At 48.6% G+C, this 21,693-nt stretch overlaps 1 protein-coding gene across 1 annotated transcript in view; it reads left to right on the forward strand.

Moving 5' to 3' along the window:
• IGDCC3 (immunoglobulin superfamily DCC subclass member 3) overlaps positions 1 to 21,693 on the forward strand; it is a 106,075-nt gene that overhangs the window by 60,843 nt on the left and 23,539 nt on the right. Inside the window, exons 3-6 of the mRNA XM_075159558.1 lie at positions 790 to 934; positions 3,683 to 3,813; positions 9,333 to 9,470; positions 16,489 to 16,647. Of these exons, the coding sequence (XP_075015659.1) occupies positions 790 to 934; positions 3,683 to 3,813; positions 9,333 to 9,470; positions 16,489 to 16,647 (573 nt within the window). The remainder of the gene's footprint in view (positions 1 to 789; positions 935 to 3,682; positions 3,814 to 9,332; positions 9,471 to 16,488; positions 16,648 to 21,693) is intronic.

Genomic DNA, 21,693 nt, shown 5'->3' on the forward strand with positions numbered 1-21,693 from the left:
TCATGAGCTAAATAACCACTGGGATGTTTATTAGCCTCGAATATGTTTATTGCAGAGTCAACAGGCAGCACCTTCCAATTAATTAATAGTAATAATTACTGTATTATTTATGTAGCTCTAACAGCATGCCAGAGTCTTTCTGCACAATGGCTACAGCTGTGCCTGTGCTGAAACGGGCTGGTCTGTATTCATCCTGCATGGGCGCGCTGAGGTTTGTCATTCGCTGTCGGGTGGTTCCAACCCCAAAAGCCTGGTGGGCTGAGCTGCTGAGCTCTTGGCAGCTGCTCTTTCTATCAGCTGAAGCCTGTTGCTCCAAAGCGCGGGGATGTGACCGTTCCTTCTGCAGTGCTGCAAGGCAGAGTATGTAATGAGCTGGAGCACATGCAAACAGAGAAATCAGGGGGTGTAAGTTTTGCTAGGGTATCTGGGAGCTCTTTCGGTGAAGGTATTTAAACAAAATAGTCAAGCCATGGACATCAAAAGGATATTTACAGCAGATAAGGTATTGGCAGCAATGGAAGGGATAGACATCTCTTTTCTGATGTGAGCTTGGATCCAAAGCCTGCTGAGGCTGTTGAGAATGACCTCTGATAAGTGCCAGTGCAGTGTCTGTGCTTCTCACTGCCCTGTAGACCTTGCTGCGGAGCATGTGGGTCATGGAGCGCTGTCTCCTGTCCTGGCTGAGTCAATCAGTTCAATGTGCAGAGGCAAATGTATAGCAAGAACTTGCCACTAGTCTTGTTTTTCCATGCACATGTGAATATTTTTGTCTCTCTTTGTGTCTTCCAGCAATGTCCGACTTCCACATCCACCCTCAGAATGCAGTGGTGGAGGAAGGTGGTGTAGCCAGATTCCAGTGCCAGATCCATGGCTTGCCTGAGCCGGTCATCCTCTGGCAAAAGAACCGCATGCCAGTCAACACAGACAACGAAAGGTAGGACATGTCCGAACCACGTATTGCTGTCTGTTGTCCAGGTGGAAAAATGTGGCCAGGCTTGCTCTTGCTCTCACGGTTGTGCTAGGACACAACTGATTGGGACTGAGGGTCTTGGCCAGCGTTTCTGACATGGAAGACTCTTTCAGTCAATGTTGTGGGTTGTCTGGGCTCCTTCTGGCCAAACACTGTGCAGAAATACTGCATTTTCCAAGAAAGCCAGATAAACCCCGTTAGCTGATTTTGGAGGGGGCAAGGGTTTGCACTGACCTTCCCTGAGAGGGTCAGCCCTCCTTCAGGTTTACTTTCCAGTGTGAAGAGCTCACCAGCAATCCTAGCAGAGCTGGGGTAGCTTTGGCATCCATCATCCCTCTGTGGCTCCATTTTGTGCAACTCTTTCCGAGCCAGATCCATGACTTAGGGTCTTCCATGTGGGTCCTGAACTCTTGCAAGCACTAAATTACACGTGGCTGCTAGACTTTCCTTCCCAGGTGGACTCCCTCGTGATGCTTTGTGTGTGGCGGCAGGGAAGCTCTGCGGAGAGCATCCCGCAGCGCCCTGGGGTGCCATTTCCCATGCAACCTTCCTGAAGAGAAGCCCCAGCTGCCCCCCTTCCCCAGCCTAGACCTGGGACGGCACGTCCTCGCTTCCTGTGTTTGACAGGCTGCTCCCTTCGCGTCGGAAACGTCCCTCATCACGGTTTGATCCTCCAAGCGGCGGTGGGGCCCGCCGGAGGACAGGTGGCAGGAAACGCGTGCTCCGTGCCGGCAGCCTCCGGCGGTCCCAGCTGCGGCTCGGGAGCCACACAACCGATGGTGGGAGACAATCGGTCGCAGCACCCCTCGATCGTGAATTGACGTCTGTGCGTTGGGAATAGGCGAAACCAGGAAGCTGTAAATATTTTCCTGAAAGCCCCTATTCTTAAAAATGTCAGTTCTGCAGCAGAACATGGTTGGGTGCTTTGGAGGCAGGAGAAAACACGAGGGTTGGAACAATGCCTGACCTTTTCAGCGTTGTGGTGAACTTACAGTAGAAGGACCCAAGAGGCCCAACCTTGCTGTGGAAAACTGCAACTGTCAGGTTTTGTTTTTCCTTGCGTTTTTCATCTGAGTTTTTTTTAGCCCAGCACAGGGTTGATTTGTTAAACTTGATCTCCTCCGAAGGCTCCTTACTCACACAAGTGCTAAACTGGGGATGTGGCAGAGCAGGGCAAGTGGTCCAAGGTGCTATCAGCAGAAGTAAGGGGTGCAGATCTGGGCCTGACACCTTGTGTGCATCCTGATGAGACATTGCAGGACAGATGAAGTTCCCTTGAAGTCCCTCATGCATTATTGCCCCTTTCCATTTGAGTCCAGGGTCACGGATGTGGAGATGACCAGAGATGTAGCAGGGATTTGAGTGTGACCAGGACTACTTTTCTGCAAGGCTGAGGAGCCCCAAGGCTGAGGAGCCAAGACTTTTCTCCAACTCAGAGAGCCCCAGCTGTGCTCATCTCTGCTGCTTCTCCTCCGGGGCAGGGAGCTTGCCCAAGCCCTGGAGGACGTGGGCTAGGAGCAGTTGCCCTATGTTCAGTGTCCTGATTTTGAAAAGATTTGGCTTTTTGTAGCAGTAGAGTTACTGGGGAAGGTTTTTATTGTCAGCTCAGTAGATTAATCTCTGACATCAACGGGCCTGGGTGATGAGGGTTGCTTCTCTAACTGAATTGGATTTCTGCATTAATCACGCTTGGCGCATTTCTGCGTATAAAGTGTATATAAATTTGTATGCCGAGTCTTGCACTTGGAGGCTTTGAAGGCAGAATAATAGCTTTGGAATTGAATCTTCTAATGCTGTGGGCAGATTGTTAACAAAAATGAAGGCTTCTTGTGGTATAATTCATCCAAAACAATGGGCATTTTAAAGTCCCAGAGAGATTGCAATCAACTTCAGGACATGTAAAACTGATTGCTGTCACGCTGCCACCGACACCGAGACGCGCGTTTGGAACCCAGCACAGGGAGCAGGTTATAGGCACTTAACCATATGCTGATACGGAGAAAGATATTCTTCATCTTCCAGGCAGAAATGGATTATTAACTCATCACAATGTAATGACTTACTACCAGCCAATTTAAACACACAGTTGCCAAGCAACCTGTAATGTATATATACATATATGTGTGTATGCATGCATGATTTAAATGTACCTATGTTTTAAATATATAAAATATGTATTGATATTTATGTATGCCCACTCAGTATCTATTTTAAACGTGCCTTTCCACACATTGGAGGTTTTAAGGTTACGTGGATTTGAGTCCCGGACCTGGAGCTGGGAGTGTGGAGCACACACTTTCCCTGGTGCGTGTCCATGATCACTGTGCTTCAGCTGCTGAGTGATAATTTGCGGGTTAGCTGTGTTCTCATGCAAATGCACTGCCAAAGCTTTTCCACAGGTTAAATAGGAAGCATCTACTCCATAGCCTTCCAGCAAAAGTCATCCTTTCGCAAGGATGCATTAGAAGATAAAAGAAGGGAATGTACCCCCTGTAAAAGAAGACCAGAGGCTCAAATATCCAAAAAAATAAAGAACTGATGCACGCGATAAGTGTGGGCTCAGCCTGCCGGGGGCTGCATCGCTGGGGTGGTATTGGCACCTCTGCACCGGGATGCGGGGAGCCAGCCTGCCCCACCTGCACGGCTGTGCAGCCTGCTTTCACGTCGTGTCCTGCTTTGCAAGTTTTTGTTTCTGCTTTTCTCTTCCCGCAGGTACACGCTGCTTCCCAAGGGGGTCCTGCAGATTACGGGACTGAGGGCAGAAGACAGTGGGATTTTTCACTGCGTTGCTACCAATATTGCTAATGTGAAGTTCAGCCGGGAGGCCAGACTCACCGTGTCAGGTTAGTACCAGTAAACAGTCTTCTGACTGTCTTTCCATCTTCTTCTTCCCGCTGCTGGTCTGGACCAGGATAGTTTAAGAGAGCTTTAGGCTAACAGCACTGAGAAGCATCCCTCTGTCCAGCCATAGCACCTTCCTTGTTCTAGATTGTTATTAGTTCCTGCCAGATCAGTCCATTTGATAGCAGATAAATCTGTCTCTTTGCCTGTAAATTAGCACTAGTTTCTGGGTAGAGGGAGGATGGTGAGAAAATGAGTTACAGCAGCTTTACATTAAATAAATTCTTTTGGAAATGTGGAAGATTCATCATTTCCTTATGAGACCTGCCCACTCTGGAAGTAATTGCAGCACACAGGGTGATCAATTATTTATCTAATGGGGGAATTACATTCTGAAGGCTGTTAGCATTGCATTGTGACCGAAGTGGGCTAGCCTTGCTTTGGAAGATGAGAAGGAGAAGCCCTGAGCACCCCAGGCTGAATTTTGACTTGGTTCTCCATCCACATTTGAAGTCAGTGGCAGAAACAGGTTTTCACCTCTGAAAGCTCCAGCTGAAGAAATGACGGTGCCTTATGGTCTCCTCTCCAAAAAAAGGGCCAAAATCACATACTTGCTGTTTGGTTTCATGCTGCCGGAGGTAGGATGTGATGAAGCTCTAAGGCAAACCAAAGCAACCCACATCCTCACTTTGCATGTGCGCAAGTTTGGCCTGTTTGTGAAAGCACATGGAAGTGATGACCTTGGGCTCAGTGAAGGAAGGATTGGGGTGCAAATATGCCGCGACCACGTTTCCATAGCTGTGCTACCCTCTGCTGACCTGCCTGTTGCCCATCCTCTGTTAGCTGTCCGTGTGGGACCCAAGCTGATCTCTTGGAGCCCCTTCGAGCAATAACTTGTCAGCCAATTTCTAAACCTGATGTTAGATTGTCACCTTCTAGTTAGGCTTTCTTCGTTTGTCAGTCTTTTTAATTTGAAACACTTTTAGCTTCAGAAGTCTCTCTTGATGTTTCAGTAGCTGCTCCTAGTATGAAGGAAACGGGAAGTAATTAAGTCAAATCATACGACCCAGCCTGATCAAGCAGCCAGGAGTGAATGACACCTTTGTGCCCTCTTCTTAGAAATGTCTTTGATATGCTCATCCTCCTTGTATGAAAACAGGACAGCTTGCTTCTCCTGGACGTCAGAGCATTTGTGGGTTACCTTCAGAGAAGATAAGAGTGCCGAAGAAGTAGTCACCTGCAAATTGTGGCTCTGTCCTGCTGGCAGGGTGGCCTCTGAGATACAGGACTCCGTGCAAGTCAGAACCCCCCTGGGATGGTGGGTACCCACTGTGTCCCCTGTGACAGCAGTGGTAATGCATCTGTGGCTCTTGGTTAGGGGACCAGCCTAGATTCCCTGTGGAAATGGAGATGACAGTTCTGGAGATGAGAGGCAAGGGAAGTCTGCACAGGGCTGGTTGGGTGTGTGTTTCTGCGTGAGCTTTTTTTATTTGCAGCAAAGGGTCTTCCCTGCCCCGTGAGCTGTGATCCTCCTGTCCATCAGATACACATAATTGCTGGTACCCGCTGGCTGGAGGCTTCCCAGCGTACGCTCGTATCTCACAGCCTGCCCTCAGCCTCTGAAACGGCTGCCTGGGCAGTGGTTCTGGAGTAGGAGACTTAACGCATGTACCGCATGTCAGATTAGCCTCTGCTGACTGTAAAAAAGCAGAATGTGTGAAATGGGGTGAAGCTGAGGAAAGAGTGATGCTGTGTATATCAGCTCTGATGGGGAAAGAAAGCAGGTTAACTGGTTCTGAAAGACCTGGGAGCTTTTGATGCCTGTTACTTATCTGTTTTCTTGATCTACGCAAACGGTAACCACATGGAGGGAAAAGAGAACAGTAAATTATCAACGTGGTGAAGTTCTTTGTGTCAATTTACTGGTCTGAGTTATTATTTCTCGCAGGGCAGAAAGTGCTAGTTGTTCTCATCTGACCATCCCTCATTTCAGATGGATGTTTTCCAGGTTTCCTGTCTGTGAAACGTTTGTGGTTTTTTTCTTCCTTAAAGCAGTTGGATGATGAATACGGGCACCGCGTGTGTCTGTTGAAGGACTTGGACCGTGCTTCAGTGACTGCATGGCAGCAGAGCTGCCGTAATGGAGCGTTTGCACGGAAAACCCATTGCACTGGGTTAAACCTCAGTGAAAAAGGTTTATGCTCTGTGGTGTTTGCTAAGAGCACACAAATATCTGTTAGACCAGGACAGGGGGTATGTGCTCGCATGTTAACTCTAGGCTTTGGCACACCGGCAGAGGCTATGGTGTGCCGCAAAGGTAGCACAGGGACGTTGCTTCACTGGTGTGGGTGTTGTATCAGTAAATACGGAACTAATGTGAGTGCTGTTGTGTGCATGTCATTAGGCATGATGGGGTAAGCAGTAATGTTGCAAATCTTTCCATCGCCTCCCTCTTGTGTAGAGGGGTAAAGGGAATGGTGCTCTCTGCTCTTCATCGTGGTAGGAGGGTTCCCTCTCCTCTTAATGGGGCAGCAACTTCAGCCAATGCTTTACCCACAGAGAAGCACCAGGTCTGCCTCACCGGGGTTTCCAAACCGAGCCCTGGCTGGGGAGGGAGGAGGGAGAGGATGGAGATGGGACCTGGGAGCTGCTGCCCTGCAGGGCACTGCCACAGCCCGGCTGTGGAGAAGACGAGGAGAATGGCTGCCTACGGGGGATGAAGGAGCCTGCTCGCAGCACTTTCCTTTCTCTCGCCGGCAGCGGTGGCAGGGCTGCCGGCAGCGAGCAGCACGGATATGTCTTCCAGCCATGGTGATTGATTATTTTCAAGTGCCTGCTTAGCGGAGATGCTCCCGAGGGGTTGCCTGCCTCTCTGCGCTGACACCTTTCCAGTGCGAGCTGCGGCTCTCTCTGCTGCTGTCCTTTTGATCAAGATCTAACAGCCCATGCTGGCGATGCTCCCGTCCCTGCTAGAGTGCCTGTCACTCCTGGCGGTGCCGGGGACCTCCCCGTCCTCGCCACGATTGCTGCTGGCAGAGTCCCTGGGGACCATGTGCATCATTAGAGCCTTTTTCCCTTTCAGAACAGATCCCCCCCACGTTGCCCTGAACCCTTTTGTGCTCCAGTAGCACGAGTCCCTCGTGTTGTTACTCCTTCCTTCCTGACCCTGCATCAAAGAGCTTTTCTGGTTGGAGAAGGAAACCTCCTCCTCGATGGTCGGGCACGGTCAAGCCCTTTGCATGGTGCTGGCATCTGACCACCGTGTTCCTGATGGGTCACCGTCCCTTCTGGCCCTGAAGCTGGCACTGCCGGGGGCGTTGGGCTTGGCAGCAAAGCTACGGGACCATTACGTGGCCTTTGCAGGAGAAGGTGAGCAGCAGTGGAAATGCCACTTGCAGAGCTGGGCAGGGTTTGGCCAAACTCAGGGAGTTGAGCTCACACCTGAAAACCTGAATGCCTATTTAGGACTCAGAGTATAAATCAAAGAGTGTGATTTTTTTATTATTTTATTATCAAAATAGAGAGTTTTATAAATTCTGCTTTGGTCTCAGCTCCCGCTTACTGATATTCTTGGGTGACCTTGGACAATTCATTTCATTTCTCTGTGTTTTGAAATATTGAAATCACTATACAATACGATGATAATATCGTATTATTCTAAGCGTGAACATTTAGTATTGTGATTTAGAACAATAAATCTACATGGGTTTTAAAGGCACTCCGAGGTACTGAGGGGGAAGGTATTGTTTTTCAGATCTCTTGGGGTTAACCAGCCGGTCATATGAATTTATTGTGCATTCTGGTTCTCATAAAAAAAATCTGCATTTTATGGCTTGCAGTGAAATGCATTTAGTGAGCAAGTCAGCTCTTAAGTCACACTGACACGGTGATTTTTCTTGGATTTTGCCCATTTAGACACAACCTCTGAGTCGCTTTATCGCTCCCCATTTAGCCCCTGTAGGAACGATTAACAAACGAGCCGCTCTGATCTGTGCTTGCCCTTGGACCGCTGCGAAATCCCCCTGCTAACGCCCTGACTTCAGCCCCTGAGCTGCTGTGAAAGGGTAATGCTAAAAAGTGTAGGAAGAAAAAAAATTTTTTCTTGGAGAAAAACCCTTGCAGATAGTTTCTGGTGGATCACTTCTCTTTAACAAGCTTTTCGGACATCGGAAAGACTCCATGTACAGGAGTCAGTGTGGGATGGTCCCTGCAGCAAAGCCTCAGCTCCCCAGCCCTCCCCGTGCCCCTCTCCTGCTCGGGGGCAGACGACCAGCCCAAGTATTTCTCTCCGCAGGTGTACAGAGCATTTTTGCCAGCAGCAGCTGTCAGATTGTTGAAATTCCTTAAACACTGCTTGACCTCAGCATTTCTGGAGTATAACCCAGCTCTCGTCGGAAATGGGGAGAAGACTAACGCAGAGATTATCAGTGTTCCTGTTTACTGATGGAGAACTGAGAATATCTCCTCCTTTTCCTCCTCTCCTGCTGCCAACAAATGGGAGTGAAGGCTGAAGGGAGCTTTGGCCCAGGGATCAGGCACTTTCTGGGGACTCAGGAGAGGAGTTCAGCTGTGGTATACCTGACACAGGATGATGTTTTTGACCCGTGGTCTCCTCCTGTGTGGTGAAATGTGATTTCTTTTGCTTCTCCTGTGCCTGTCTGGTTTCCAGAGTCCTTGTACCAGGGCTTTATTTTATTATGGGTTTGTGCATCATCTGGTATGATGGGTTTCATTCTTGGTTGCTGCCACTTGGTGCTACTGTAGTGCCAATAAGCGATTAGCGATTGCATCATGAGCAATGATTGTATCACGATTATATCGGAGCAATGGGATGCATTCTCTCCCTGCACCCAGTTACACCAGAGTGGGCCAGGACAGGGATGCTGTAAGAGGCAGGGAAATGACCACCCTGTGAGCTGCAGTCATCAGAGGAGTTTCCTTGAGTTTCCTCTCAAAAAGATCCTCAGCAGGAGTCAGGGACTGGCACCTCCATCGCTCTCTGTGTCCCAGGACAGGGTTTGTGGAGGAAATTACACCAGCAGTGAGAGAGGATGCTCGCAGAGAGGCAGATTTAGGCATTGTGGACTGCATGGATTACTTTATGGCTTGAAATGCTGAAAGATAAAGCAGCTCCTTCATTTATTTGCATTCCTGTCTGCACGAGCTGTCCTACAGCTTGCGTCCTCCCTATATACCGTGTTTTTCCTGCACATCTGCTCTCTGCAGTTCACAGTGCGGTTCCTTATTTATGCTGCCCATATCTGGGTGTTAACAGGGCTGCTTGCGGCTGGGTGGGTTGGCTGAGGGGTTTTCCCCAGGAGTATCAGCGCACATGTAAAAGACATTCAGACAACATGACTGTCACGCAAACATTGTGCTCCTTTTGTTTCATGTACATCTCAAATTTTTTGAGGATTGCACCAGCCACATCATTTGTACTTGGAGGATGCATGAAGCACTTGGTGTTTCCATTAAACAAGAGAGAATCAGATGCCTTTTAACGATGATGCTGTCCTTGCAGGCTCCCACTCCACCGTTTACAAGGACCCCATGATTCTCGTCGGTCCGGAGAACCTCACACTGACGGTGCACCAGACCGCTGTGCTGGAGTGCATTGCAACGGGCAATCCCCGGCCCATCGTCTCCTGGAGCCGCCTAGGTAAGCCCAGGGGTGACCGGGATTTCCTCCTCCTCCTCTCCATTGCCATTGCGTGGGAAACAGGTAGGTGCCACTGGCTGTTTTATGCAACAAGTGATTCACCCTTTCCCGTCCCACTGAAGTTAATTGTAGGCTTGAAGTGCTTTTTATCCTCATGTCTACACTTTGTTTTTTCTCTCTGCCAAGATCCTGTTTTCACCTGTTAGAGAAGTGGGTTGGTTAAACCTGTAGATGTTTCATGAAAGGTGATAATTTTATCTTTTCTCGAGTGACAGCATCTTGTTCAGCTGCAGCAAAAACATCACCACTGTTGGCCTAGAGAAGCAAAATCATACACAAACACATCTTTCATGTAAAACAGACTTGAAAGAAATTTGCTGCCTGTTCAGGGAGTTTTAAAAAAATGTTGAGGGGGAGAGAGCGTTTAAAGTCATATGTCTGAAGCTCTGAACAAACAAATGCTTGCTGCTGGGGTCCGTGATAATTTTTTTAATCAGCGTGGAAACCAGAGGCAGTGTCTGATGGCGTCATACAAGCAAGGAAAAGCAAAGTGCCGTGTTTCTCCCAGTCTGAAAGCAAGGGTTATTTTAGGTTCTAACTTTGCGATAGTAGCTCAGAGCGACACTTCCATTGCCCTACAGAAATCTGTGCTGAGCAAAGAGCTGATGGTTTTTGTTTTATCTTCCGGAGCTTGTAACTCGCCTGTGCACACTGTGGGGTTGGGTTCAGTTAGTATTTCCCAAGCCCTTGTGGTCTGCGAGGTCACGTCATTTTGGGATGCTAATCTCCCCAAGTCCCCCAAGGTGGCTGTGAAGCACAAACAGGGATAATCCTGTCTCATGCTGCTGGACTGGATGTGGGACTTCATCCCCATGGCTCTCCAAGAGTCAGGGTCCGGCTCATGGGAAGGGCGACTTCCCACTCCAGAGCCGTCTGCCAGGGGATGAGGACACGTATCCAGTATCAATCGCACAATTTCTCCATGTTTGCTCTCCTGCTTGCATCCTCTGGTGGCTTGTAAAATCAGCTGGTGTCTGCCACTAACTGGGTTTTTTTTCCTCCAGAACCATAACGGTCAGATTGATGCTGTTTTAAAAATTCCCCAGATAGGCTGTATCACTGTTTTGGTTCTCTTGGACACAAGGCGGCTCTATGTTAGCGCTCAACTATAATAAACTACTTTATAATTGCCTTAATTATAAGTGCTTATTACCTTCTTCAAAACACTTGTCTCTATAGAGCAGTGCAATAATGAAGATGTAATAGCTTCATATGATGTTTGTCTGGACGGTCTGAGCTCAGCGTTGCCTTCCACCAAAAATAAATACCCTCTCCACGCTGCTTTGCAGCACAGCAGCAAAATTAGAGCTACTGAATGAGAAAGAGATCCTGTTATTTTCCCTCCCCTTCATCAGGAATGTTTCCTGTCCAAAGCATCGCAAGATCTTGTTTAGTATTACACCGATCTCGACAGCGATGTGGCGTACAGGCTCTCAGATGAGTTGGAGGATTTATCATCTCTTTTGGAAGCGCTTTCATGTCTCCGTGTCTGTGTGATCAGGAGGAGGGAGAGGGGTTTACGCTGGACGGGGAGGTCCTCCGAGCATCTGTCGTCTGTACATGTGGCTTCCTCCCGTGTGAGGGTCTCCTTCCAGGGGTTCCTCCTACAGCGCTGGTTTAGCTTAAATAACCAGTTAACTTACTCAGCTTGGAAAAAAACACCTTTTCATCCGCTTCCAGAAAGAAAAAAATCCATGGCCACGAAGTCTGAGAGAGATGCAGCTGATGTAGCAACAAGCCTGACTTAATTTAAACAAAAAAAAGTCAATTATATGTGAACATCTTTCTTGCTTGGTCGAAATAAAGAAGAGTCGTGGCATTGCCATTATGCTGGGTCTTTGCACAGGGCATGTTGCTGTTTTGGAGTGTCTCTCTGAAGCCCTTTGCTCACAGTTTTGATGTTGTGGCATTTCTTCTGTCAGAAAGGAGCAAAAGAACAATTTTGCTTTTACAGCTTTCTGGTGCAGGGGAAAGCAAGCCATAAACAACATTTGTACTTTTTGCTTTGGCTTTGCTAAAACCTGGCTAGTTTTCAGTAGGAAAGGCAGCTATATTTTGCTTGAAGGAAATAATTCAAATTCTGGGCCAGTTTTTGAGTGTCACACAATCAATTTTGAATTTAATTTCCTTGGGAATATGTTGTAGCCCCTGACCACAAACAGAATTCCTGTGTCTTGCCGTGCATGAAATGTCAACATTCATTAGAGAGCAGGCTCCGAGAGAAATGTAAAATCATTAAGGGTTCGTTCAGGGAAGATAGGGCTTTTCCTTTCAGAGCTACGCACTTCAGGCTTGGACCTGTATGTGTGCACAAATGAATATCCTGGGCACTTACTGCAAAGCCTTTTGAATGAATGACGATTTTAATGTATCCTTACCCTTTAACTGACAGGCCACTGAGCTGGCCTCCATAAAAGGTACCAAGGCAGAATAATAAACTATTTAGAGAGATACAGAAAAGTGAGGCGAGGGAGAAAAGACAGTGATTATCTGATAGTGTTATACAGAAGTTGTCAGAAAGGGTCGCACAATGGGAAGGAAATTACTAAAGAGGGAGCCATTCAAGAAGTAAACTATACAACAATTGTAGGAGCCAATTAATTGGTAACTTATTGGACACAGAAGCTTGCAATAGATGGCTGACTGGTTGACAGGAGCACCGTTCCCGTAAGTGTTTAGAAATAATAGAGTAAATTTCACCACTTCACATACTGAATAGTCAACTGTTGCAATGTACTCTAAATATGCTAATCCACAGTGCCCAGTGTCCGCTGGAGCAGGAGACCCATGTGTCTAAAAAGTGGAAGGCTACTATGGCACAATACAAAGAATTCACAAAAGACCTAAATGATCAACATTAGAAAGTTGTTACTTTCCTTCAACTTGCTACTTATAAAAGAAAGGCATTCGTGTTGTTGCATATTCATATTGCCTGGCACGTTTTAACAGGTCTCCGTAATTGGTGCCGGTGTGCCAATCACTCGGTTAGCAGGCGGGGAATGGACTCCAGAAAGCATCACATACGCCTTGGAAAAATAAATAATGCGGCTCCCAAACCGCAGGCGTCTTTCATCCAGACTTCACCCCAATGGGGAACCTGGAAGCCTCTACTGGTCCATAGCCAGGGCATCCTTTGGGAGCATCTCCCATTTGGAGAACAGTCTCCTTTATTCATAAAATCATAGAATAGTTTGGGTTGGAAGGGACTTTTAAAGGTCATCTAGTCCAACCCCCCTGCTGTGGGCAGGGGCATCTTCAACTAGATCAGAGGCTCAGAGCCCCATCCAACCTGACCTTGAATGTTTCTGTTATTAATCAGTTGCTTGGCTGCTCTTCACACCCAGCTGAACCTCCTCCTTCAGCCCTCGTCAGTCAGGGATTGACAGAGAGAATCTGTCAGACATTTCTACCCAGACTGGCTTGTTTTCAGCCCTCACATTTTCTGCTTTTGACTTCATAAGAAGAAGTAGAAGGTCATGTTAAAGGAGCAGCAATTTCAAGCCTGCGTGGGTCCTGGGAGCTTTGGGAACTCAGCAACAGTGTTAGCTTTGGCAGTCTTTCGGATCTCCTCCACGGAGAGATTACTTGGTGATGGCAAGCGATGCCAGGAAGGTGGTTTTCAGGGTTTGGATCCCTTGATCCAAGCCACTCTTCAGGTCTCTGTGTAAGTGAAATAGGGTGAAAATAGATAGCAACCTTTGCAGAGCAGGTGTCAGATATCAGTCCCTCTGCACAGCACTTCTGCAAAGTGCTGAGCTTTCTGGATGCAAGGGATTTCTTCTGTAAATACTCTGTATTATTTATATGTGCTCTCAGTGTTACTAAGTTGGACTTGATATTTGCTGAAGAGCTTCTAACTGATCACAGGATGGCTCAGATTGAGTGAGGCACAGTAGAGTAAGAAGGATGGAGCAGACTGGGGAAGCAGAGATATTTCTCCAGAAGCCCTTTTCAGCGCTCTTTGGAAGGGAGGAGTTGAGTAAGAGGCATATGGGATGATCTGGCATGGTGATCTTTGCTGGCTGTGAGAGGTGGCCACACTCTCTGAATCAAATGGTAGATCCCCTGAGGTTTCTGAGCTTGGAGAGCTTTGTTCTTCAGGGAAATGAAAGATGCTTGGTTGACAGGAGACGTTTCTTCAGATCACCACACCTCTAATTAATAGTTGGAGCTAGAGAGGCAACTGAGGATGTATTGATGCTGGTATTTGGACTGTGTGGAGTACCTGCTGCAGGCTGGGTCTTTGCATGCTTAAATTATGTAGCACGTTATAAATAATACAGTAAAACTACTGACATTCAAGTCACATTTCTGTGGTATTTCTTAAGGCAGTGATGTGATGAAGCATCCCAGGTATGGCCACTTCGCATCTTTCACCGGTCACGCCCCTCCCTCGAGAGAGAGATTTGATTTTTACGCCTCTTGTAAATATGGACTTCCAAAAGGTCTAATTTAAAAGATGAAATCAGGTTCAATTTAAATTTAATTCAGACCTCTTTACACTTCAGTTCAAATGATGTTTGAAAGGAATGGTTCCTTCTTATTGCTCATTAAATGTGGGACAGGTCATGTTTTACCGTCCTTTTTATGACTGAGCCATTTACTGCTGCAGTGGCTTGGCCAGCTATGTGATCATTTAATCATTTAATGACATTGTTTTTCTCTCTCTGAAAGACCCGAGCATTTTTCTTTGCAATGCGAATAATGAAGTGGTCTGGCATTGCCTGCTTAATGAAGCAAGGAAACCTTTAAGTTTAAAAATTTTCTGAAAAACAATATATAAAGAGCATGGCAGGAGATATGTTTGTGAAGTGCTTTGTAGCTTTCAGTCCATGTTTTGCCTGTGTTTGCTAGCAGGATGCTGCTGTTAATCTGAAATGGGATCCCTCACTTGTATGGTCCAGGCTTGCGAGCTGATGAACGTGCACTGCTCTCACTAATGCTGTCAGGGACACTTGCTCTCCATCCCACCACGTGCCTTTCCATGGGGATCCAAGCGCTTGCAGGTTGCAAAGTGGCATTTCTGGGTTGATGGTTAATTTGTCCCTCTCCTTGAGTGCTGCTTTGCCTTCATGTTTTCGCAATCTGTTCCAGAACCTGTTGGTTATGAATGGCCCAAACCCTCGTAATATCCTTTATTATGCAAAGCATGATATTACACTAAAGCATACAATTGCAAGGTAACTTTTAACTAGCCCTGCATGTCTGTCTGTGTTGAAGCATGAAGCCTGCCCGAGGTCAGGCCTGAATCAGGTCTTGGTCAGGGATCCATGTTGGTGTACAGCAGAGGCTGTGAAGGAAATCCTTGGGGATAATGGGGTGTCTTGGGGTGACTGCAGCAGCCCCATGGCAACTTATGTTTCCCTCTGTGTTTTCCATGAAGGTTTCCCGTTGCTGGATTACACCAGATGCAGCCACTGAAGTGTGGTTGTGTGCCATGAATATTGGTAACGGGCCTGAGTCTGAGGTCCTTCAGCGCTAAACGTCCCTGGAAACTCTTCTGCCCACTGGATGATGCTAAATTTTAAAGCGGGTTCTCTCAGGAGGTGACCCACAGGTGTGGAAACCAGCTAAGGCATCTCAGATCTTTCCCCATGACCCATCGCTTCCTACAGAGCATTTCTGGTTTTATTTAGCTTCTTCCATTTCCTTAGCAAGATTATGGCACAGACCAATAGAGCTCCCAGGAGGAATTTTTCAGATGAATTTTTCCTTTTACTAGCCACAACTTTGAAGCAGAAGAGAGAGGCTCTTCTGCCGTTGTGGAGCACACGTGTATGGAGGGCTCGTGGGATGGTCAGGTGGGGAAATCATCAAGGCTGGTTCTTGCTTCTCCCATTTCTGTAGGTTCTTTAACCTCCTTCATGAGCAAAGGCAAGAGAGGAACTGGATTCCCGTTTCTCATCTGATGAAAGTGTGCTCCCTTTAACTGCTCCTCCAGTAAAACTACTCCCCTGCCTTGCCCCTCTGCTCAGACACCCTGACACATGCTAGGACTGATTTAGAGCTGCCTTTGTCAGGCAGTGTCTTAAAACACAAACCAATGAAACAATAAAAAGCAATAGCCTGATACTAATGAAACACATTGTAATTAGAGCTGGCTGGGAATTTTCCAGTGAAAACAGGCTTTGTTGGAAAAAGGTGAATTCCCTGATACGTTAAGTGCTTCAATTTTGAAGACCTTGTGCTGGAGCCCAGGCATGGTTTTTTGGAAACATCACTGCTCTCCTGCCAGCCTGCCTCAGACCCTGCACTCAGGATGGAGGCAGCCCTTTCCAGATGCCCTTCCAAGCCAGAGCAGCTGAGCAGATCTAGCCACCAGCTCAGAATTTGGCTCCTTGGCCCTAAGCTATTGTGTGTTCAAGAGCTAAGGAATTGAAAATCCAGTGTTTGCATAGTCTCTGAAGCCACAAAAATCCGTCAAGGGTTAGCAGGCAAAAAGGCATAACTTCTGGCTCAGGAAATCCCCAAATCATAAATTGCTGGTGGCTGGGAGAGTGCATCAGGGAAGTACTGCACTAGGTTGGCTGGTCTTCTCCTTCCCAGAGCATCTCTGTTTGGAGCAGACTGTTGAGCTGGTTGGATCCCTGGTCAGTCTAATGTTAGAAGCTGATATGATTTCACTTGGTTTAACCGTTCTGTTGAAAAGTGTTCTGGGCACTTCATCTCAATCTGAACATGTGGCTGAAAGCTTTCACATTTCCTGCGATGGGACCTTGGTTTTTCAAGCAGCACAAAGTGTGGTTTTGGGCAAACACGTGAGGATCCTGGTTTTCTCCAGAAGGCAGTTGTGCTAAGAGCATCAGCTAAAACCCACTGACGTTGCTTGGCAAATCCCAGTAACAGAGCATGGCACCACTCCATAAGTACTTAGATTGGGCCTCACCAAGGACTGTGCCCTGGAGAACCTCACTCAAAGGTCCAACGTGTGACTCTTACCCTTTTCCCCTTCTTTCAGATGGCCGCCCGATAGGCGTGGAGGGGATCCAGGTGCTGGGGACAGGAAATCTCATGATCTCGGACCTCACCGTGCAGCATTCTGGCATCTATGTGTGTGCCGCGAACAAACCTGGCACTCGGGTGCGAAGGACCGCGCAGGGCAGGCTCGTTGTTCAAGGTGAGCAAACCTGGGGCTCGGGGAGCAGTGATGCCCGCTTCGCTGTGCCCTCTGCACAGGCTCTACGTGTCGCCTGGGCACTGTGATGGGTTGGGTTGGACAGATGCTGACTTTGCTTCTCTGATGATACCAGACAAAGGACTTCTTTTCTAGAAGTCGTTTTCCAGGTGGGTGTATGTCTCAGTGTCCCACGCAGATGAGTGGCAACCAGGTATCATTCAACTGAGGCCTCAGCTGCATGGGTTGCAATGGTTTCCCACCCTATCACAGGCATTTGTTTGGCTTAACAGACACCGGTTGTTGCTTGTTATCATACTTGTACATCTCAACAGAAAGCCTGGGATGAATTAATCAGCCAAATTCATCTTTCACCCCTGCATGGTCCTTAGTGATATGGGTACATGGGCACTGTTCTCATATCGGACTCCTCTGCATGATAGATATCGCTCCTGCAGTGATATCCAGGAGTGGATGTCACTCACAGAGTATTGCTCTCCAACTGAAATGGCACCAGTAAGTCTAAAACCATTTCCAAAAGTCAGTGAGCTGTTTTCTTTAGCAGTCAGCACCGTATCTGAGCCCCCACAACATGAGTAAAGCACCCTTTGGGGGAGATGCCCAGGAAATGCAGGTTGCTCCCCTTCCCCGCAGCAACTGTCCTGAAATGCCACTTGTAAAGGGTGATTCAGCCCAGAGATCGGCACTCAAGAAACCAAACAAATCCCCTCCACATGCTCCGTGCCACCAGTTTCCATGGTGAGGGGAGCCAGACAAGTATTTCAGAAGGCAAACCCAGCTGGCAGCGTGCTCTGAATGGCAGTAATCCGCCCCTGATTACAGGCACTCACCTCCTCTTCAACTTAGTCCACTTAAAGCATCTCGTGCTCTCATCAGTTCACTCGCTGACTGATGGTATTTAAAATTATACACCTCCTGCCAGAGCGAGCTAATTGAACCTTTCATGCTGGTGACGGGGAAAGTGTCCTGCTCCAGCCCTGGTGCTCACCTCCAGGTCCCGGGAGTCGCTGACGGTGGTCCGGCACCGCACCGCTTGGGCAGCAGCCGTGGTCCCTGGGTGCTGGCTTCCCTTTTCCCCTTTGCCTTGGGAGCAGCGAGGAGCAATGTAGAAAGGGTGCTTATACAGGGCTGCTCATGCCTCCTGAGTCCCAGGTGCTGATCAGACACAAGAAGAGGTGAAAACTCGCCGTTTCTTTTGCTGTTGGATTTTTGGGTGAGCAGTGCAATGAGGGGGCCTCCCAGCTGGCTGGTGGTGGGCACACTTATAAGTTCCCTTATTAAGAAACACAAACCCAGGCATTAAGAAGAACCTCGCTGTACTGATACAAACTCTTTAGAGCTACTGCAGGACAGCTCTGCACATGGTGCATGTAGCAGAGGTCTACTAAACCCAGACACAAAGCTGATCTACAGGAGGCAGGCAGGCAGAGCCAAAAGAAATTACTCATAAAATCTATGAAGTTGTAAAAATACAACTATTGAATACTGTTGACTGCTCCTGTTAGCAATTGGATGAGAGGGGGAAAGGTAGCACGACTCATTGCTACAGATCAGCAGTTTTCAGTCTCTTTGGAGATTTGAACATCAGCTCCTCAGCAGCTGGTCTAGCGCTGGAGTTCATCTGGGGTAGATTTACTGTGGATTTTCATCTGGGGAACCAAGATGAGAATTCGACCCTAAAACGGTAATCGCAGGGCCATCGGAGCCCAGCCTTGCTGTGGAAGGGGGATGCTCCTGCGTTCAGCATTAGCAGAGAAGTTGGCAGTGGTATGGAGAAGCGTGGCCAGTGTGTCCTTGGTGTAGCCCTTAGATATGAGCTGCGCTATCCCAGACCCCAGCCTGTGTTGCCCATCCATAAAATGCTTCATGTTTTTCGGGGGGCTGTTGTTCCCCAGGGAAGCTAACGGCAGACCCTGGCCAGGCAGCTGGACTCACCCCAGCTTTGCTCACGCTCCCTCTGGAAGCAACTTTTCCTTCCTCTGAACCTCATTTTGCCTGAATTTTCCAGCTGAGAGGTACAAATGATTGCTGTTCAGGTTTGTCTGGGAAGAAAACACCGATAATGACTGACATGGGAGACTGTGGGTTTTATCTTTGTCAAGATGTCAGCAATGCAAATTACATCCGTAAAGAGAAGAAAAGCAAAGAGCGGGCTATCAAAAGCCTGGTTGGAGAGGAAGTTAGCACAGGGCTCGGACAATACAGTGTCCTCAAAGCACACCAGGCCAGGTACTTGCTGCCTTTATGCAGGGGCCCTTGAAGTGCCTGGAGGCACAAATTAACTTGCCCCTTGTCTTTTGAAGGAGGCACGTTTTATAGGTGGGAAACTGGGGGAGAAAGGGCGATGTTTCCTGTTGTAAGGCAAGGAGTTAGCGGGAGGCTGGGACTGAGACCACCTCCTGCTGCCAGCGTTGGTCCTTGTCCCCATCACGGCCGCGTGGGCAGAGGTGTCCTGGTGCAGGGCTCTGCTCTTGCTCTGGGGGTAATGTCCTTTTGCGTTGCCGGCTCTCCTTCAGGTCATCTAACACCGTCTTATTATCTTCCTGGGAATTCCTTCTCCCTTCGGAGGAGAAGGCGTCAATCCCCCGCTCCCTCCCTCCCTGCCCTCCCCTGGCCATTTAGGCTCCTTTGATCTCTTTTGTAAGGTTCTCACACAAGAAAGTTTCCATTTTCTCTTCAGATCCCGGCACAGCCATTTGAATATTGCTTTGTGCCGGGCTGCGAATGAAAGTCTCACGGGGGGAGTTGTCGAAGGGCCGAATGCATCGCCGGCTGAAACGGAGGGTATGCGTGCGTGTGGTGCAAGGGAAGAGCAGGCTTCGGTGGCAAGGAAAAAAAAATATCAAAGCGCTTTCTCTCTACCTCCTGTGCAATCTTTTGTGCTTTATTATGTGTTTGGTGTCATAACAAACTGATGGGCTGTGAATGGCCAGATGGTCACCAGTGTTCTCCACTCCACGCTTCATTTCCTCCTGAAAGCTATGCAGAAAAATGAGATCCCATCTCATAAATGAGTGCCCATCTTAAGGACATGTTTTTGAAGGCTCTGCTGACAATGACTGCCTTGTTCGCCTTGCTTTCTGCCGGCAGAACCGGGCAGCGCTCCTTGGTCCAGCAGATCCGGCCACCGCTGCGTTTCCTGATGTTTCTTCCATCGTTCTTGCTTGCTGGCATTGCAAGCCTTGGCTGCAGGGTTGAATTCATCAGCAGATGTATTGCTGTTGCTGTGTTTTATGCTTGGCTCTGTGGTACTTGGTTTGCCCTCGAGCTTAGCCCTAAATTCATGCTGCAAAAACAGCTTCGGTACATGCTGCATGGGTCAGTGTGCCCCATGGAGCCGTCCCCTTCCCGCCCATGTTTTCCTTCTCAAGAAAAGCCACCACACAGGGACAGGTGGGCACTTGGATCTTGTCTGTCGGGATGCTGGAGTGAGCTGGGGTGCCTGAGCCCTCTGGAGCATCCTCCCAGGAGCACACCAGTAGGTGACGTCCCACTGCTGCGGAGCTCCAGCCTGCACCTTGCTTGGACAAGAAGTTCATGATACCCGCTGAGGGCTGATGGACAGCCTCCACGACAGCCTACTTGAGTGGTCTCTGCCTGTTTCCCAGGGGACAAGGTCACGGGTTCCATCTTTGGCCCTAGCAATCTCACCAGCTCTACAACTTAACTATTGAAGTTACTTAGGGAAGCATCTGGGCATCCTCTGTAGTCAATAGAGAGAAGCCAAACGGGCAGCAGTTCTTTGTCTTAAATCTCCTGTCATCTGATGCTGTGCTTGACTGACTTCCCCATTGACCTGTCTTCTCCATTATACCCTTATTGTAGGTTCCTGTAGCCTAATTTATGACATTTTGTTGTTTCCATGTTATTCTTCCTTCTCCTCACCCCAGCCTCTCTCCCTCACCCTGCTGCTCTGGCTACTTGAGAATTAATGACGGCTTCATACCGAAGTGCAAGGATTCGTCTGGCCCTGGTGCATGGGCTGTCAGTGCTCCCCTGGGCCACCCTTCCTTAGGACAGCCCTTCTCAGTGAGCTGTCAGGCTCTGCCATAAGCACCACGCCGCAAACTCACGGCGAGGGCAGCGAATCCCTGTTATCTTGGGGGACACACTGGTGGCTGGTCACCGAGATGAGATGTCCCGAAAGAGATGGAGCTTGTCTGGGTCTCCTCTTACAACCCGCTGTTACAGTGCATCTTCATGCTATCACAGTTTGTTGAGCACAGTAAAAGCTATTGAAGCACTTCGTTAACGATTCTGGGGGTGGTATTAAGCATTATTGCTTTTTGATACCAATGTCACGCCTTTAAATATTCATTAAAATTGCATGATCTCCTCCCATTAAGTCCTGAATGATCAACGCTCCGGTTTCTTCATACTTCACAAGCCAGGGCTGGATCCTGCCCACTCCTCCTTGCCAGGTTTGAATCCTCTGCTCTTAACAGTATCTTCATTAATATCTTCGTTAAGATCTTCATGGAGGGCAGAGAAGCACTTTCTCTCGCCGCTTGCAATCGCCTTTTGGCGTGTAGCGTGGAAGGGGGAGAGGCGTTCAGGCCGCTGCGCCTCCGTGCAGGGCGAGATGAGCTCTGACAAGATGCTCTATTAATTATGAATGACGAGGCGGGTGGAGGGCTGGCAGCAGGCAGGGCTGGCAGCAGGCAGGGCTTTGCTTCTGCTCCTTTCCCGCTAACCCAGGGCCAGGGGTGGCAAACTCTCGGTTCCTGTTGAAATCATTTGAAAGGGCAAGGAGAGGACCCAGGGGAAGGAGAGCAGACGTTCTTCTATCCAGGAAAGGGGCCATTCGCCCCGAGACCACGCACCAGCAGCCGCCTCAGGGCACCCTGCCTGCGGACGTGGGGATGAACACAGGGTCGGGTGCACCATGGTTCGGAGTAGCAGAGGGGCATCTCCTTGCAGCAGTGTCTGTCCCCGTGTTAAGACCCTGGTGGCACCTGGACCATGTCCTTTCTCTGATGCTGTCGGAAGCTGGTGATGGGGACAAGGAGCCTTTTAATTCCATGAGTT

Source organism: Calonectris borealis, chromosome 11, assembly GCF_964195595.1.
Source record: "Calonectris borealis chromosome 11, bCalBor7.hap1.2, whole genome shotgun sequence".
Classification (NCBI taxonomy): Eukaryota; Metazoa; Chordata; class Aves; order Procellariiformes; family Procellariidae; genus Calonectris; species Calonectris borealis.